Source organism: Taeniopygia guttata, chromosome 7 (genome assembly GCF_048771995.1).
Source record: "Taeniopygia guttata chromosome 7, bTaeGut7.mat, whole genome shotgun sequence".
Classification (NCBI taxonomy): domain Eukaryota; kingdom Metazoa; phylum Chordata; class Aves; order Passeriformes; family Estrildidae; genus Taeniopygia; species Taeniopygia guttata.
This window is the reverse complement of record NC_133032.1, coordinates 7,192,147-7,212,061: the sequence shown is the minus strand read 5'-3', so window position 1 is coordinate 7,212,061 and position 19,915 is coordinate 7,192,147. Positions and strand designations below refer to the sequence as shown.

General features: G+C 40.5%; 1 protein-coding gene across 1 annotated transcript in view; it reads right to left on the bottom strand.

Moving 5' to 3' along the window:
• The window catches only part of CLASP1 (cytoplasmic linker associated protein 1), a 168,329-nt gene that overhangs the window by 61,467 nt on the left and 86,947 nt on the right, over nt 1–19,915 (bottom strand). The window contains exons 17-24 of the mRNA XM_072932017.1: nt 19,589–19,756; nt 18,770–18,819; nt 17,430–17,600; nt 15,801–15,824; nt 8,591–8,698; nt 7,082–7,108; nt 5,580–5,747; nt 380–487 (exon numbers count right to left, since the gene is read on the bottom strand). Coding sequence (XP_072788118.1) covers nt 380–487; nt 5,580–5,747; nt 7,082–7,108; nt 8,591–8,698; nt 15,801–15,824; nt 17,430–17,600; nt 18,770–18,819; nt 19,589–19,756 — 824 coding nt within the window. The remainder of the gene's footprint in view (nt 1–379; nt 488–5,579; nt 5,748–7,081; nt 7,109–8,590; nt 8,699–15,800; nt 15,825–17,429; nt 17,601–18,769; nt 18,820–19,588; nt 19,757–19,915) is intronic.

The window sequence follows — 19,915 nt, the reverse complement described above, 5'->3', positions numbered from 1 at the left end:
ACTCAACAACAGGCTACAATGCTACAAAATGACTCCACTGCGACCTAGAAAATCTAGGCTTGCCCTCCCATAGATTTCCATCAGTGTTATTAAGCGAAGCAGCACAGTCCAATACAAGCTAAATCAATGAAACTAAAAATTGTAAAAGTTCAAACTAAGCTATTTCCCTGCTAACACTGAAATACTGAGAACCAGAATTGAAGCATGCAGAAGAAAACAGAAGGGGAAAAAAAAGGGGTTGGAAATGGGGAGTGTCAGGAATCTGGAGGACAGAAAAAAGCTCATTCCACCTAGCAGTGTCTTGAAAGGGCAATCACAACAAGGGAAAAAGGAAAAAAACATATTGACCCTTAAAGCTCCAATGCCTACATGTACTCACCAAGTGGAGGGAAGCCCCGAGCAGGGCTTGTATCTCGACTGCTCTCACGGCTGGTATCACGACTGCACCCCTGACTCATGCTGGGTCGGGGGATACGACTGCTCCGTGCTAGCATGCAGCATGGAGAGTTTCAGAGAAGGTGAACAAGTTTAATGAGGACAGAAAGCTCAAAGTCAAGTCACAGTTCTGTTAGTTATGGTAATTATTACATTAGTAATTACAATTTGCAGCAGCCTGCTCAGGCTCTTTACAAACCAACTACCTTACATGCTGAGCTGTGTTTGTGATGTGAAATTTCAGCAGCATTAATGTCTGGCTGACAGTCTGCTTTTTTCTTAAGCAATCCAAGTTTTGTTATTCAAGTAGAGCAGGAATCTTCAATCATTTAGGGAAGCTCTACTGTTGCAAAACAGATGATGCTGAAAGAAACCCTTCTGGAATATTTCTTCCTTATTTTTAAAATAAACATCCTCCTGGAATAAATTTCTTTAAGTAATACTGATATGATGTTTTTACATAGATTTGCCTTTCACAAGAAGAGTTTTTTGAAAAAATATCCTAAGGAAAAAAAAAAAAGCGTACTGCACAGACTTGCAGAGTTATCTTTCTCTAATGAAAGATACTGGGGAAAAATATTTAGAACCTGAATACCTGAAAGACAGGTTAAAAAGTGATTTGAATTTGAAAAGAGCAGTAGCTTCAGATATTTAACAGAAGTTAACTTCTGTTCCACAGACATTTCAAGAAGTTTATCTTTATGGTTTTATATGCACACAGATTGAGACATATGCAAACTTCAGGGGAGTTTTAAACTATATTCTTTATTTGCACAAAACCCTACATGCTTGCAGATGTTTGAGATGCTGAATGTTTTAAAAATGTTTGCAGAAAGGTATTTAGTAAGCTTTATGCTTGATGAAGAATACAGTATTTCCTTAGGGCAAAAACCAGCAGTTAATTGTCAGAAGAATTTAATGACAAGAGGGATTACCCTTGCTGTTTTAAAAAGGCAGTAGCATAATTCAAGTGTTCAGGAATCGCCGTTGATGAGTTTTCTCAGGTGCAGAGTAAAACCTAATCTACCAGCTTTGGTGACAACACACCAGAGGTACATGTGCATAACATGAACGTGCTAATACTTCGACTGTATCCTTGTTTTTATAAAAATAATGTCATTTGCATGCTTCAGAATATATACATATTCTTACAAATCTCTATTGATTTGTATACAGAACTGAAATGCCTAGACTCAAGCTGAAGTTCCTCTACAGTGCTTCAGTGTTCTCACATAAAATGGATATATTAGCATCCTTCAAGCAAAACAGTACAGAACAAAATAGAAACCTTCATATTTAGGCTTTAAAATTAGAGACTTCTGCCAGATTCTTGCTTTGTCAAATCCCTCCCAATTTTGCAAAACCCAGTTCATATCTCTGCAATGAATTAATGGTTCTGATGGTTGACCTCTGATGTCAGACAATGTGAGATGAGCTATCAACCAGCTGATTAGATCACCATAATGTGTAATGGTACTGAGTTACATGGTCTTACAATAAATAAAACAGACTAAATTTTAAGAACTGGATGAAATTAGGGTCCATGAGTACAATAATCCCATCTCAGACATACAAGGAAAAAGCTGACAGGTAAAAGTAACATTAAAGTTCTCCACACAAATACTTGGTTTGAAATTGCAGACTCTCTAGAAGCAAACTTCTCATTCTTGGGTCTCATGCTTAGATGTAAATAATGGCAGCCTTCACATCAGGTTTGCGCAAGCAGTAATTTCTCTTAAACAGAGATGATCTGCCCATCTTTTCTATAATACAACTGTAGTAAAAACAGTAAAGGCTCTTTAGAGAGGGAGAGATGTGAATGATTACAAAAATTAGTGGATGCACACAACAGATTCTCCTTCCATAGCAGCTAACAGCAGCAGCATGAAGAAAATGCACCTTATCTGCATTGTCCTACACTAGTAGGAAAATGCTACAGATGTAGCATAATACTGACTTTACAAACAGAACACCCAAAGCCAAACACTAGGTACTTCAGGATTAATGGTCAAATAAAAGCTGCATGTTACTGGATACAAAAGAAAATCAAGGAAAAAAAAAAAGGATTTAAAAGAACTAAAGGATGAGTCTGCTGTGGACTCCCAGGCACCTGCCTCACATTTTAACCACCATGTTGTGTAGAAAAGATTTTTTATCAGCTACTCAGACTATTTCCTTTAGACACTGCCAACAGTGTTGTCATTTAGCTAAGTCTCTCACACTGTGACTGCCTGTCTCTGCAGTGCAGGGAGCAAAAGCAAAGAAGACAGACCAAGTCTCAACTGGAGAATTCTCAACCCCCAAAAGCTGGACAGAAATCAAGTGAATGAGTAGCAAAATGGATTAAGAGGAGTAGGCAGCACGAAAGCAGACAGTGTGTCCACAGCCAGTTCTGCTGTGAGAAAGTCTAGGACAGGACAAGGATGGGTTGTTTTCAATAATATTCCAACTTTGTAATGTATACTGTACATCTAAGTTTTACCAATTTCATCTGGAAAGTCACTTAGACATGGTTCACACCACTATTAAAACACACTATCAAGCAGTCTTATGCCAGTGGAACCCAACAGATGCAAATATCACCAGCAGAACATGAAAGTGCCACTGTTTACCAATCTACCACTTGGAAGAAACTGGTATTTCATAAGGGTGTGAATTTTAATGATTCTTAAGTGGAGACTCAAAATCAGCAGGCGCTTTCTTACATCAATACCGGCATTTTAGAGTCTGAAATTCTGCCAAACAGCCAAAGGAAAGCTCTGCAGTGGGGAACACCCAGTCAAGGCAAGTCAAGAACTGCCTGCAGATTTCCAATAAATGTACACAGCATAACCCCAACATAAAGAGTACTGCTGCATGAAGCTGACAGGCAGCTGTGCTCGCTCCACTTTTTGGAGAATGGCTGTCTTGGATCTCTCACTTCTTTCAGATCCAGCTGTGCCACACTACCTGCAGAGCATCCAACAGAATTAACTTCAGGCTGATAATTTTCTATCCATAGGAAATGGACATCACCTGTTTGAGCACACAATCTCCTTCAAGGAGCCCAAAGAAACACTCAAGATTAAGTGGACTGCACTCCTCCTTCCCCAGGAGGATATCACCACTAGTAAAGCTCACTGAGCAGTCAGCAGAGGCAGGCTTAAAAATTTAAGTGTCACAAGCAGAGACATACAGGTGACCACACAGGGCCTCAGAACACTGAACGTGTCTTGTTGTGCTGCCTCTGAGGAAACAAAATCTTCTTCAAGTTTCCCAGCACACAGAAGGAATCTACTTCATGGATACCTGTAGCCATCATGGAAATCAAAGCTAGCAGCAAGGTACTGATGCTAACAGGCATCCATCCACATACAGAGGACTTTATTTTTGTTACTGCCTCAGGAGAGCCTGAAAAACTCCAGGGGATGGTTTCTGTATTTGGAAACAAGGTGAGTGGGAGTTTATTTAATGAAATGAACAAACAAAATAAAATATCAAGGAAATATAGAGACTGAAGCAACACAAAAAAGCATAAAATACTGTTAGCTACTATGCCATAAAGTAATAAGTACAATGGAATAATGGTATAAAGCTGACAGCTCAAAAGCTATCTCCATCTGGGTCAGTATTATAACTTTCAAAATCCAAGAAATAGACAGAATTTCTGCAACTGAACAGTAAAGTGTCAGACACTCCTGTTCCCATAACAGTTCAATCCAGGCTGTGTCCATCAACCTGGGGGCAATAGGTGAAAGCCACACATTGATACAAGTCAGATCTCTCTCCCACTCTCAAAGAACAAGCACTGATTATGTTCTCAGGGAGCACATCAGAGAAATTATACAAACTACTCTCTCAAAAGAATTCAAGGCTCCTGTAATATACCTGAAAGCAGGCAACCCAAGAGTGAGGATTCTACACAAGGTAATTTCCCTTCAGATGCTCAAGAATATTTCAGATCAGATCACATAGTATGATGATCAGCTTAAACATGTGTGATGGTACCAGCCACCATTCTTAGCTTCCTCCTAAAAAACAATCTTCTTCTACACAGTGATAGCAGAACAATTACCTCTAGTATTTGGGAGGTACTTTACATTTAAAAGCAATGAACAGAAAAGCATAATATATTCACACAGAGCCCATAAAATAGATTAGACATGAGAAGAACAGTCACATGAAAAGCAGTCCCAATGAATATGCAGTATTTTTTATGAACCATAATGGCATGTACACTCAGGTGCTTTAAACTCATTTCAGTATACTGTAAAGAATTAATAAAATAGTTCTTTATTAACGACATCCTCTAAATAAAGATGCAGTTCAAAACGTAAAATATAAAACTATTGCTAAGGTAATAGTTATAAATTTAATTGCCAACAATAAGGCTACAATTTTAATCCATTTCAATCTACTAGCAAAGTTTCTGGAGATAAAAATAATTTCGAATCAGTATAATTTAAGATGTTTTTCTACATTACCTTCAACCTTATAAAATAATTTATATTAAAAAATGAAAATATTCAGAGAGCACACTGAATACCTTTTCACTTCAACTCACATACACAAAATCTTTATATATATATGATATTTACTCACCTGACTTTAAAAAAAGGTCTGCTGATAAATTTGAAAACAGAAACTATTACAGAATATTTACATAACAGTCACTGAGACTGGAATATCAAAAACAGAACAACTACTACGTAAGTCTAACACATGTTCTAAGAAAGTGTCTCCAGGATATTAAGGATGAGAGAAGCAAGCCATTTAAAATGCAAAATTTCTAAAATAATCCAAGAAGGTGCTTTTTGCCCTTGGTTCCATGTGACTGTAAAGATTGCTCAACTCATTTTAGGAATAAGCTTAAATGACGTCTTTTTGCTCTGATGGTTATTCACAATTGTTCTTGCTTCCTGACCTAATAATATTGCCCATGTTGAATTTCAAACCGAAAACACATCATGACATCTTTAGGCTTACTTTGAAACCATAAGCTCAACCTGGAAAATTGGAATTACTCTCCTACAAACCACAGGCACATTAACTTGTCAGCTGAGAAGCTCGGAAGAATAACAGCAACATGAACAGTTTCCCAGTCAAGAGGAAAGCCCCTCCTCCAAGCACTCCCGCCAGCACATCCCTGCAGTGACTGTTCTTACCTAGGCCTATTCTGTTGGGACTCGTCTCCCGACTGCATCCCTGGCTCCGAGGAATCTTGCTGCGCTTCTCTGAGGATGATGGCACTGGCTGGACTCTGGATGTTCCACTGCTCAGGCCACCATAGGAGCTTCCTAAGAGCTTACCCGGAGAACTAGACCGGCTACCAGCTAGGAGAGAACCAGAAACAAGGAACACACAATTAAAACCCCCAAGATTTTAAACACACTGGCAGCCAAACTGGAACACAATCAGCTCTATATAACAATCTAATCCAAATCCCTCAGAATACTAATGGAAGTGTTCCCTGTAAGTTTTCAAGAAGACTGAGGAAAGCCCGGGGACAATGAACACTGACATCAGCAACCCTCTGCTGCCCATGGAGATCAAGCCCAGCCAGACACTGCAGTGTATGAACATCCAAGTTGGCTTTGGGAGAGCTTGTGGAGGTGCTGAGGCAGCCTTGCTGCAGCAGCAAGGGATTTCTAGGCTGCCTCACCTCCTCTAAAGCAACACCAACCAGGCTGTGTGCAGAGCTGTGCTGCAGTACCCTGGCTTCTGGCACAGGTCACCTGCTGCAAAGCAGCTCAGGAACTTTGTGCTACACTGCAGTGGTGGCACTGCTTTTCTGCAGTAATTTAGTGAAGGAAAACAAAAAAAAACCCACCACATCTGAACAAATCAGCACAATAATGAGTAAATCCCATGAGCCTCAAACTCACAGAGATGCCGGCTTAACTTAGATCTGGCTGGTTAAACCTAAGTTCTTTATTTTTCACATGATGAAAGTGAGTCCCTCAAAATCTGCTGTTGCCATTACTATTCCTGACATTACATTTATTTGCTGAAACACCAGGAAAAGCATATTTGAAAGGGTTATAAGAGGATACTCAGGCAAGCTCACATTTTGAGCCTACAGTCACACTGATTTCTTGCTGAAATGTATCTCACATCTCTCAAAAATTTTATTTCCATATACTGTTACAAATAGAGTACAACAAAAGTTGAAGACTGTTCTTCTGTCTTAACATAAGAAGATATGTAACTCTATTAGCCTCATGAACAATACCACAGTACATGTATAAATTTACTTGCCCCCTCCAATTTCTTGGCCAGAGCCATTCTGAACCAATCAAATATACTCCAATACTGTATGGGGTGCCAGCTCCATTCTCCCCATCCCAAAGTGACAGGTATCAGTCCTCCACCATGACCTAAAAGTCATCTCGCTGGTGTCAGCAGGGATGTATTGAAGTAACTGAGAGAAGAATTCAGCCCCTAGCGTTTGAGCTGCAGCAGTGAGCCAGCTTTGACATCAGAACATATGCTTACCATATTTGATTAGTGGGAGAAAGCAAATCACCCGCCATACAAACTTTATGACTTGAACAAAATGCTTTTTAAGTCTTATAGTTAGGAGAGAATGAGGAAAGCTAAAAGCTTAGCAGTTAAAAAATGTGAAGGAACTAACATGAAAAAGCAAGAAAGGGAAAACGTTTCTTACCACCAGCAGGATTAGCTGATCTGGATCCTTGATTATGAGGGCAGACCAAGGGACAGGCAAAAAGTGGATTAAAAGACAGCAAGACAATACAGCGTTCAGCATGCGGTTTGTGCTATACACAATACAGACAGATTTATTTACAAACATGTCACTTCTAAAGCCTCTGCAGAATGCAGTGAATTAATGTGCAGATGCAACTAACTTCCCAAGGTTGACCAACTTCTCAGGAAATGTCAACCAAGACCCAAGTTCTGCTCTAAACTGCACCCCAGCCCAGTCTGTGAAATTACAACACGGTTATCCACTGTGTGGGCATGGAGAATCTGGTCCTGCGACTGACTCACTATATTTGAATTTGTAAATTATTCTGTGCAACATTTGGTTTAAGGATAAAGATCACATCTGGTTGGGCTAGGCTGGAAACGCAGCAATCTAGACCAAGGCAGCAGGTGACCATCCTAAACCTTCATAAGGCATTATATAGAAAAATTAGGTCCATAATCTTTGAAACCTTTAAAGAATAACTACTATTTAAATACTTCTGAGACTTGGCTCATCTGGTCTGACCATTTTTTACCAAACTAAATTTAGGGGAAAAAGGTGACTTCTGGCTTTGGATAAGTTCTAGGTTCAACACTGAAGAAATCAATTTACATTAGCATCCCAAAGCCCAAATATATCCTTATGACTTCAATGTACAGATTTCCATTTGGCTCCATGCTCATGCCTTTCTGCAGATCTCCCAGTCTAACACAAGGCTATAACTGCTTTTTCAACCCTCCAGCATGACATAGCAAAGCAATGAAAGAATGAACAGAGAAGGGCTTTCAAATAGCGGTACAAAGCAAGACAAGTCCTCAGAACAGACAGGTCCTTCACAAACCCAATCTCCTATTCACAAGGCTGAAGGTCCTCATAACAGGGAGTTTCTCCCTCCCCCAGATTCTTTGAAGACTCTGAGTGACAGAATTCTCCTCAGATACACATGACAAATATGCAGCAGCACCATATGTGTGGCTCCTAGGAGAAAACCATGCTTTGCCAGGAAGCCAGAGAGAGCAGATGTGTCATGTGAATCAAAGCAGAACCCTTCTTCCCATGTCCACACAAAATAGGTACTCCTATTTTCAACTGATGCCAAACCCCATTAATTTTAGACAGCTCACGTGTTCACACATACAGAAATAGAGTCACATAAGCAGGAGAGGCTTGGCAGGGAAGCAGTCAGCTACAGGCACAGGGGGTGTCTCAGCAAGACACAGTGCCAGTTATTTAGAGCTACACACCACAGCAACACGGAATTCTGCTGCACAGCTGGTGAAAAAAGGCCACAACTAAGCACTCGGATTTGGGGCCCCGTTTGTCAGCAGGAGCACACACCGGCTAGGTGGGGATTCATTTTATTATGTGTCCAAAGTGAGCCCAATTCTCTGATGGTGCTACTGCAATTCAAGAGGAACACATGAGTAACTCCTAGTTCCGCTCCCCCAAGAACGAAGCGATGCTTACGCTGGGACTGGGACACTACTTTAGCGCGGCTGCGGCCCCGGGTGTCGGCAGGCGTTGAGGTGACGCTGGTGGCACTGCCAGAGCTCTGCCTCCTGGTGCGGATCCGGCCTGGAGCAATGCAAAGACAATCACACTGTTAGCAAGTTTCTTACAAAGGCAGCAGCAGCGTCTAGCACACTACAGACACAATTACCCAGGGTACAAAAGAAATTTACTGGGAGAGGCAACACGTTTTATTAGGGTGGCTGAGATGCAGGGGAGGGAGTGGAAACAGCCACAGCCCATAGTCCAAAAACTTCTTTGCTTTCTGTAATGCTATCAGCCAGTTTAATTAAAAAACATTACCTCTCTATAGGCTTTGCTCCTGTTCTAGAGTAGCTTCTTTACAAAGGATCAACAACAAAAAATTTCAAGCCTCCTAAATGCAGCTTCCTGTATCAAATTATTACTTTCTGACAAGGTGATCACCCTTTTGGAGACAGGTGTGACAGATGCCCTCCCAGATTCCATCGCTGGGATTTTCAACTAGCTGTCTGGTGCTTTATACCCTGCTCCACCTGCACAGGCTGGCAGGCACTGCTGTGACAGTCTGTCAACACAGCCTGACCACACTTTTATTTCAGGCTCATTGAATTTTCCCTGCTGTTTACAGATCCCTCATATTTATCCAGAGATCAGAGTAACTTTACTTGTAATGGAGAGCTTTATAGAAAATAATCAGTGCTGAGGAAAACAGACTCTGTGTGCCTTCCTTTTACTTAAGCAGATAATGAATATAAAGTCTCAAAGTGTTCTCAGTCCTTGTTCTGTCCTTTCCTCATGGAAAAGCCAGTGAAATTTGAGCGAGGAAAGCTTATGGGGTCATCAGTTCATCCCATTCCTGGGGTAGGGTTGTTTCCTACAGAATGCCCTTTTTAGTGCTAAGCTTCAATTATCTGTCTCTAGTTAATGGGAAAGAAATGATAATTAAGAGTAACACAAAGAAAACCTCCATCAATACTTTTCAACACATCAGCTCTTAGCCAAGACTAAAGTTTTTTTCTCAGGACTCATGCCAGTGCTATCCCTGCATTCAGAGGGTGACTTCCAGTTTCAGGCACAATAATGAAAGGAAGAAACCCACAGCAGGTAAGAGAAGTCTAGACAACTGCACCCACTGGTTATAGATACTCATCTCCTGCCCTCTGTCTCCACCATAAGCATACAGAGATATATGAACAGGGAAACACATACACTTCCCACCCAAAAAATCCCACTTCACATAAGGCACACATGCAGGACAAGACAATGGCAAGCAGCCCAGACGGAATGATTGGGAGCTATGTTCCTTCTCTGAGCTCTCAAAATATTCATATCACGGTCTGAAAGCTTCTGCTAGACTCAAAGTAACAAGAAGATGCCTAACTTTGAGAAGAAAGGGCAAATTTGTTTGCATGAGAAAAAGCCTACAAGATACCTCTACTTCAAACCTCTCCACCAGCACCTAGTTTTAAAACAGCTCAGTAGGCAAAGTACAGGTAAGACCATTCAAATAATTGTTTACAGATGGGACACAGATGGAATCATCAGCAGAAAACTGGAAAAACACAAACAAAACTTTTAAACCACTGGCTCAACTGAACAAGCTCTGAGCACACCTATGTGAGTCCAACAGCCATAAAACTGGCTGCTGATGTCTTCTTTACCACCAGCAAAGGCTGCAGATTCCTCTGCTGTAGGACATTCTTGTGCCTTACAAAGGGTCAGCCTGATGCACTGCTGGAGGCAAGCTCTAGAGCTCCCTGCCAGCCAGATCCCACCCCATGCAAGGCTGGCACAGCTCCACACAGGTGAGCAGAGCCACTCTGTCACCTGTTAATGAGGTGGAACCACAGCCCGACACAGGCCTGGACACAGGCTCCAAGGCAGGCCGGCACGGGGAAGGAGGCAGGCAGACATCGCACTCCCCTCAGAAGCCTCAAGGCTTCCCTCCATTTCTGTCAGGAAGGCATCACAGTAAGACAAGAATTTCAACCTGACCAGTCTTAGGAACCAGTAATGGAATTCATTTACATCCTTCCAGAAGGCCAGTGGGAGCCTTGGCATTGCAGGAAGTCCTAAGGGGAAATCAAGTTGAAATTCAACACTACACACAGTAACAGGCAGCACTGGAAAACACATTTAGTGATGTGCATGGGCCAAGAATGGGTGAGAAGGGACTGATGTCTCCTCCTCTCACACAAAGGCCACTTAAGACCCTTAAATTTTCTGGATTTTTCTGCATCTACAAAAGCTGGAGTTTTTTTCTTTCTTGTATCCTTAGCAGTAGGTGACTAAGAAGGGGAAAACTGGGATAAGATGAGTGACTTTTCCAACTCAAGAAATACTAAGTCTAAAATAACACATAAAGTGAAACTGAGATTAGCTTCTGAAACCTTTTCTAGAGGCTTAAAAAAATTAAACAGAACTAACGCAAACTTGATCAACATGTGATTATCAACAAGACTGGAAGAAGAAAACTCAGCCCTATTTTGAAACTCCTAAGGGCTGGTGGATAGATTCCTACCAACTTCAGCAGTTTCTGAATGAATGAATGCCCAGAAACAAAATTCTGCTTCCTTTTGCACTGGTATACTTGCACACTAATTTATGCCTATTAGGTGTCAGAACAGTGTGAGAGGAGAAGTTGTTCTTCCACAGTAAGAACAGAGTCCTTATACTGATACAGATTTTCTCATCCTTTAAAAAATGCTGACAAGCATTTGAACTAACAACTGCATTGGACTTGCATTGTGCATATGGATTTTTAATATATATTATACCAAGTACAACATGCATATGTAGTAGTTAATCCATACAACACAAATGTGGCTTCTACATTCCCCCAGGAATTTCATTTGCAAACAAGAATTTGCACATAGGACTATGTGTGTGGCTTTATCTCTATCATTCTAACCCAGACAGAAAAATTAATTTCAAGCAGGACTGGAAATATATTATCAAGTAAGCTATTTAGACTTTTTCCTGTTCTTAAATTCAAGCAAACACCTCCACTCCCAAAATTTCTTTGCTTTCAAGTGGGTTTGTCTCCATATCTAGTTCAAACTACAGATGTAGCAATCCATATTTCACAACCATTCTTTTTCTGCTGCTTTTAAAATCATTGCTGCATCCTAACAACAACAGGACAGCAAAGGAACAGATAAAGAGTGCCCCAACTAGTCTCCAAAAACCATGAAAGCATTTCCATAAAAAAAGCCCTTGATCTAAATTTGACATGTGACACACTGCTGTTGGTACAGAAAAGGTTTTGAAAGACTCCATATAAATGCGTTGTGTTAAGAAACCATTTCTGGATTTTTAGGAGGTTTTGGCTTTATTTTTTAAAGTTATTGTAATTTTTACAACAATGGTTCAGAATCAGATGTGAAATGTCTAACAAATGCCTAAACTAGAGAGGTTGTTTTGGTTTTAAGAAAAGGAACAAATTAAGGAAGATTCTATGATAATATTTGTGCTTTACAAGTGGCTTCACCTGGCAGGTTGAGTCCTCTGGGTGGATACTGCAGCATCCCCACCCCCCAGTGCACAGAACAGCCATAGGCTTTATGGCACTCAGGCTGCATATCACACTGAAGAAAATGGTTTTTAAATAGTCTAGAAATGGTATGCAGCAGCCTCACAACCCGCTTTAATCAATTCCATGCTGTGAACAGGGACACCTACAGCCACACAAGTTGCATGTGGACACACTGGGATGATGATAGTCTCTCCAGGGATCAGGTTAATGCAGTTAGGTTACCCAGCACTGGGGTTTTTGCCCCACTTGGAGAAAAACATTCCTGAAAGAGCCTCTAGCCTTATCCGTATCATTGTTAAATAGCACATGGACAGACATGGGAGACACACAGAGATCAATTAAAAACATGCTTTATAGATAATAATTAAATAACTTTTTGCAACCCCCAGCAGAATGGTTTCCATGCATATTTAGCACTTCTCCAATGTTAGAAAGACCAGACTCTGCACAATGATTTTCCCTGAGAGGCACTTGATCCTCACTGGAAACCATCAGGATGTGCTGCCTCTGGGTTTTATGCAAGATCTCCCTCCAAAGCAGGGGGCTCAGTGAACACTCCACTTTGCCCTACACAAACAAAGCCAAACCAACTCAGCACTTGCAAAGGGATGGAGCAAGAAAAGCAAAAAACCTACAACCTGAGCAGTTCCGTGTAAGGTACCACTGCCAGTCACGATTTTGAATCAAGCCTCACTCTTAAGGACAAGGGAGAGCTTTAAGGCAGAGAAGAAAACAGGAATGGTGATTTCTTTAAACTTGTGTTACTCCCAAAGCCTTTGAGAATGCACTCAAGGCATCCACCCGAGCCCAAGTTATCTGAAAACTGTAACAAACCCTATTTTATTGCCTTTCTGGTGAATACTAATAAAAACTATTCAATATTGTGCCACTGACTGCAAACTGCTGATTTTGTTTTGAATTTGCCAGTTGCAGGTAAAATCAGCATTTATGCTTTCCCTTTTGGAGAAAGGCTTTGTCTGAAAGGCTTGACTTCCTGCTTGCTTTGAAAAAAGGTAACACAAATGCTCTGAACCATTCTAATTAATGAAAGCATTATGCACCCTTTAAAAATATTATTTGAAAAGCTGTTTCATGATAAGCAGAAAATTTTCTAAGGTTTCCTTTTAATCAGGTATAACAAACATGGCACAAGTGCCACCTCCCTAGCACCAGCTGTGATGATCAAGACAGTAAAGGTTTATCTCTTTTGAGCTTTCTGTGTGTAAAGCCCTTAATGCAGTTCAAAATACCCCCATGCATGAAGGGTCTGGGTAATCAAGGCACATCTGTGCACTGCATGAAGACCTGCATAAACCTCACTGGTATACAGACTCACCTACTTTTCTATAAGGAAATGCATTTCTACAGCATTTGCCAGTTGTTGGGATGTCACAACTTAAAACCAAAGGACATACTCAGCTCTTACTTGGCATTCTTGCACTGGCATCACCTACTCTATCTTGCTCCTTTGTTTGAGCTGCCTGACTCCAAACCAAACCATGAGGAGAACCAAGAGCAAAGCAGATGGGAAGTGCCAAGTCCACACAATGCTGGCTCCCAGCTGAGGGGAATGAGCAGAATTTTACAATGTAGCTACAGAAAGCCATGATGGAAACCAGACTGCAGATTTAATGTCAAGCTGAACCACACAAAAAGACACAGGAATTTTCTCTTAAATTACTTACTGGTGACCTGCAAAAATAACCAAAACAAGCCCCAGGAGCACAACTGTAGATGACATTTCTGCTTTATGTTCTGTTTCCTTCTGTTTCTAGAGCAAGAGGATGTTTTTTCTCTAACCCCACCCTCCTAATTTTTACATTTATGTCAAGAATACAAAGTTTTATCTTCCCTGCAGCTCCTGACTCAGTCTGCAAGATCACAGAGTTGGCAGAAGACCTTACTCAGTTTCATTATTCAGTGAAGGACACACTCTATCCTGAATAAATGGGTTTTTGCCTCAACTGTCTCAAAGGAAAAAGATGAAGAGTTTCAAACAGTGATTAAACACATTCTTGAAATACTCTGGCTACTCTCCCTGACTCTCAGAAAATAGAGAATCCTACAGCAAAAAGAAGGTATAAGACTTGGTATTTAAAACAGAGTGGATAGCAAACTCAGTTTCTGAAAGTTCATCTCAATCTTCCCTGCCCCAAGCAACTTCCTGGTTTCCATTACAGATTTTTACCAAATCAAATCTGCTCCTAATGTAACTGAATTGAAAACAGCAACCAAATAAAACTCCCAGCCTTTTGCTTCATGACAATAAAGTATTAATAAACTAAAAATAGAGGTATTGCACAGGACAGCTGTTGTAACAGGCCTCTGCAAACACTATTACAGCCAAGGAGAGGACTGAAAGCTGGTATTTCATATAAAACATTAAACCCTCAACATTTCAAATGTAGGCCAAAAGTAGACAGGTTTGACAACTAAGACAAAAGAAAGAAAAGCATCAACAATTAAAAAAAAAAAAAAGAAGAAGAAAAAAGGTCAGTTATTACAACAACTTGGAATTTCCATCTAACTCATGATTTAGAAATACAGGTCTCAGGTCAACTTCATAGTCCTTATCACTGCCAGATCACAAAACACAAATACTCCTGCTCAAGATGTAGAGGTCAGCTCACCTCTCAACACTTAGTATCATCTCCAAAAATGGTACAGACCTTTTCCTCTAAATAATAAATCAACGTGTCACTAATAGTAAGGAAAATAACACAGATGTCACAACAGCACAGTGGCACTTCTCAGACCACCACATCCAAATACAAGCAGCCAAAGATATGAGCACAGTCCCACAAGACAGTAATAGATCCCTTGAAAAGAGACTTGCACTGGGGAAAAAAAAGGCTTTGCTGGAGAGTGTGGTATCTCCATTCTGTGTAGAAAACATTTTTGTTTCCAGCTCCTGTCTACTTCAGAAAATGATTTCCCAGTGATTTTTTTTTTGCTGAAGAAATAAGAAATAAAGAACAAGTTTTGACAACGAGCCAGAAAAACAGACTGGGATCCTTCCCAAACTAGCAGGCTCAGTGTTCTAGTAAAAAAGCCTTTCCTCCAACTGTCTTTGGTGTAAGCCATCTCACTCAGACAGTTAACAACAAAAAGAGAGAGGTCAGGTTTAAAGAGGTTGACTAAGTATTCCTTCCCTAGAGATCATTGTTTACTGTCCTCATTTTTCTGCCATGTGATCATCTCATTCAATTCTCTCACTGCCCAGTCTCTTCCCAAAAGCATTTGGCAGTTGTGACCTGAGCTTTGGATGGAAAAACACAGCAAACCTTTACACATCAAGGAGAAAAGAAATCACAAGCCTTCTGTTGTTTGGGAGTTTTTTTGTCTTTGTTGGGGTTTTTTTCAGTCTATACACAGGTCACCTTCAAACAAAAGCAGTGCTTTAAATAGAGAAAGCCACACAGCAACTTAGTGACCAGAGTCATAAAAGCAGACTAATGGTTTTTAGCAGGGAGGAGCTCAAAGAGAAAGTGAAGAATACCCCATGGCATCAAAATGAGCAGGACAACCATGCAACACTTCATGCAGGTCACCAGTGAACATGGATGAGAACCAGGTAACACTTTGAGAACAGAGACCAGGTAAGGTAGTACGACTGTGGACACACCTCACTTACACAGAGAGACTGCTTACCCTCGGTTTTACTGGTAGTACCATCTTTAGGCAAATTAAAGAAAAGTAAGGACAGGGTTAATAGGGAAAAATCAGTAACATCAACAGAAGTGGGCACTATATATTAGCTAAATAAATATGCAAAAAAAAAAAATTAATACAATTAAAGAAATTAAAAAAGTTGGATCCAGCAGCAAATCAAACCTTGATGTATAAGAAGAAAACACTTGCAGGTTTTCCCTCCTGCAACAACCAACCTTTGCCTAACTCCATTTTTATTGTTTGCCTCTCTCATGGAAATGTGCAGGTGATAAATGCCCCTAGTAGATAAAAAGGAAGCAGGATCCTTCAGGAGCAGCCATGTTTGCATCACTTAAGAGTGAATTTGCTACTGTTCTCCTAGAGCCTGGCTGAAGAACAAGACTGACACTGGATTCAGTCTCTAAGCTTCAAGGACCAAGTTAGCTTTAAGCAGATACTTCCTCCCTCTTCATTCTTCCTCATGGCACAAGACTGAAGCCAGTTTAGCCACTGAAGCCAGAGTGCAGCACAACTCAAAAGTGGCTGCATCTGTAAGCCCACCATCATGTGATCAAATTCACATTCTGTAATTACACTTCCACTGCAATGTATCTCCGTCTTGAACCACTTATAAACAATTTAAATCAGAGTAAGAATTCAACTTCTGAACCGAATACAACCAACGCATCTAAGCCAATGTAAAACATTTGAGATATGGTTAAGGTTCAAGTTAAGAAACCTGTCTGAAAATCAAATCCATAAAAATCATCCCTATATAATTCACCACTTACTTTTTAACAGGTTAAAGAGCTAATGCCCTACATTAAAAGAAGAAACTCCTCAGTGAAGACAATGTACACGGCCTAAATCAAGAGCACAGACCCCTGTGTTTCTTCCCTGCTGTAAAGGTAAATCGATGCCAAGTCTGAGATTAGATTAGTGTGAAACCAGCAGAATGAGAAATGAGCTCAGGTGATCAGCTCTGCTCACAATAAGAGATGAAGCTCAGCAAATATGGTGTCAATCACTGCCTTGCATTTCCTCCTCTGTGACTCCTTCGACGGCAACTCCAGGAGAGAAAGATCCAATGCAAGGTTTGTTTTAAGAAACCCTGAGACACCTGAAGGCGATACACAGTGCTCTGAAGGAATAATGTGACATGGCTATAATCCAAAGAGTCAGCATAAGGAACAGATATTTATATCCTGTCTGATGACATGGCAAGGCCAACCTCCTCTCTGCTTCTCCATCTTTCTCCTTTGTGAAACAACATGAGCAAACTCAACTAGATGTACTATTCAAAGCATAAAACAATGGAAAAGCAGTTTCAGGAAAGGAAGGAAGGAAAAGAGACAGGGGAGCATGTCAAAAGGAATTAAGCAGCATTGTCCTCAATCTGTGAGACGCAGATTATTGCACAATTCAAAACTGTTGCTTCAAGTCAGTTCAGCTGTATTTTTTTTTTTTTCCTTAATCCCAAAGGGCAAGAGATCACACACTGATCCTGGAGAGCTGGTAACTATCTCAGAGGTGCGTTCTTCTAGTCAGAGTTTATTATTCCAGTAAAACTGCGAGGCACTTTGTGCTACTAAAGGAAGCTACCTGCAAGAGTAGAACACGTGGATTTACCTAGTGATGCGTATGACCCTGGGGGCAAGGCTGCAGCAGAACTGAAGGGGGTGGATGCTCCAGAAGACGTCACTTTTGACTTGGCACTAGCTGCTGCATTCACATCGACGTCACTGCGGGATCGCTGCAGAGATCCTGGTGTTGACACAGTTTTTGTACTTACTGTAGATGCTGCAGATGGGAGTGGGAGATCCAGAATAAAGAAGATTAATTTTTTGAGCTGTGTGCTTCAAAGAGCCTGACAAGCAGTTTAAAGTACTATTTTTAACACTCCCTGCTGGCACTGAAATACCTCAACTAAGAATGCTTTATCAGGGCAATATGGGCTTCCCCACACTGCCTGCAAAGATATTTCATCAATGTTGCCCTGATGCTACCTCTAAGAACTATCAAGTTCTAAAAGTTTAAATTATAAGATCCAAAAGGCTGTCAGGCCAGTAAAAAGAATTTTCTAACAGAGTTTAGATGGGAAAGTTCAACCACAGTACCCATCACTGGCACGTGAGAGTTGCTGGTCAAAACAGACCTGCAGGTCCTTCAGTCCAGGTTCTAATAACTTCCTTCCCAACACCTCATCTTCTCATGAGGATCGTTGTTCCCATCACTTGTTGATGCTCACCCTCTTAAGCATGAAGCTTGACTACTCAGCTGCAAGCAAACATGCATTTGTGTGCACAGTCAAGCAGGTTACACAACAACATCTCTTTGAATCAAAGGTCTCAGTAGGGTGTAGTTACAGACAAACCAGCCAGAACCCAACCTTGGTCAGGTGTAAAAGGCAGCTTATCTTTTAAACAAAATTTTGTCTATAATATTCCATATTAAAATGTATTATTTAGATTATTGTATGCATTTACTTAGGACAGAAAAGCTGTACCTAAATATTCCATCTGACAAGAAAAACAGATTAGCAATGAGATGGAATTTAACATTGTAGGATTTGTGTGCAGACACCTCCAGTAAGTGCTGAAACCACAGAGAATAAGTAACAAAAATTGCAAAACCAAAGGCACTATTAGACTATGTAGCTGGATGTCTTAGTATCAGCAACAGTTTATTCAAGTTATTACAAAGATAAACATACCTTGGCTACAATGTTCAAGGCTTTTCAGGCTTCCCTTCAGGTGTAAGAAATTATTGATTTACTAACTTCTTTTAAAAGCATTATTTTATCAGCAGCCGATGCACAGAATATGGTGTGAAATCCAAAAGTAATTAAAATTTCTACATTCTGGGCTGCTGTTTTAGGGAGCAGTAAACAGTGATCAAAGTTGGTTTTTGTGTATCACAATTTCACACCTTAGCAACACCTGAGCACATTTTTCAGCTCCTGTTCTCACCTCTTGATGTTGTACTTCCAGTAGGACTTCTTTTGGCAGACAGTGGACGGCTGGAAGTTAATACAAACACTTATTAAAACTTATTAATTGTATTTCAGTCATCAAGAGCAGTACAATTCTGTTCCCTCAGTACACAAGTAAATAGGAAATTATTTATATGCAGGAATAAACTAACAAAGCTTGTTGCCTAAGAATACAGCACCATCATGAAATTATTTCTAAAAGCATTAAGAAATAGTAATCACATTATTTGTGCAAAATGAGATTTTAAAGTACACTTTTTGTAGATTTAAAAAGTTACACCAGTAAGTTATGGGTATTTTTCATATAGATCTTACACTTAAATCACAGACATTTGTACATCTGAGAGTAGGTAAAATATATACATTCAACATAAGAGCTACATATTGACTCTGCAGTTACAACTCAAGTTTAATTTAGTAATTTTCTTTTATCTGGCAACAGACAGCCTTTCACCTCTAGGATTAATGCTAAAGGCAGAACTTCAATCTAAGCACTGTTTTAAGCATTGAAAGGAATAACTAACAGTATCCGCTGAGCACAAATAACTTCCTAGAAAATTATTTATTGAGTCAAGATAATAATTACATTTTAAAAGCAGTACAGGGTTTCGTTGTTCATACAAAAAAGTGTGGGGTAAAAGTGTTAGGTAAAAACAAACAAATAAATCTATTTTGGAGTAACCAAGTGTATAATCCAAATAATGACCAGATGAGACAAAGCAATGTGATTCCCTTCAATTTAATGGAGCTGTCAGCAGTTGTTGAAATGGAGAGGCAGTGACACAGAAAGCCTTACTTGAGACTCTCCTGGGAGCTGGAGGAGGAGCGATCCGACTGTGGCAGGGACACGATGCTGTCAGAGTTCTTCAAATGTGACTGCAGGGCCTTCTGGTAGGAAGACTCCAAAGTGTGGTACAAATGCTCTGCCTCTCGGCTGAAGTGACTGTGGAAACCCCAGTAGCACCTGGAAGTGATGCACAGCACCGTGAACACACCCTTGTCACATTCTAGGGGGCTGTGGCACAAAAGCACAGCCAGAGCCCTTCTCACTGTTCCCAGGAGTGGGCTCCTTAGGCCAGCCACTTCAAGCACCTACTGCCCTGACACATTTAAGACAAACAGC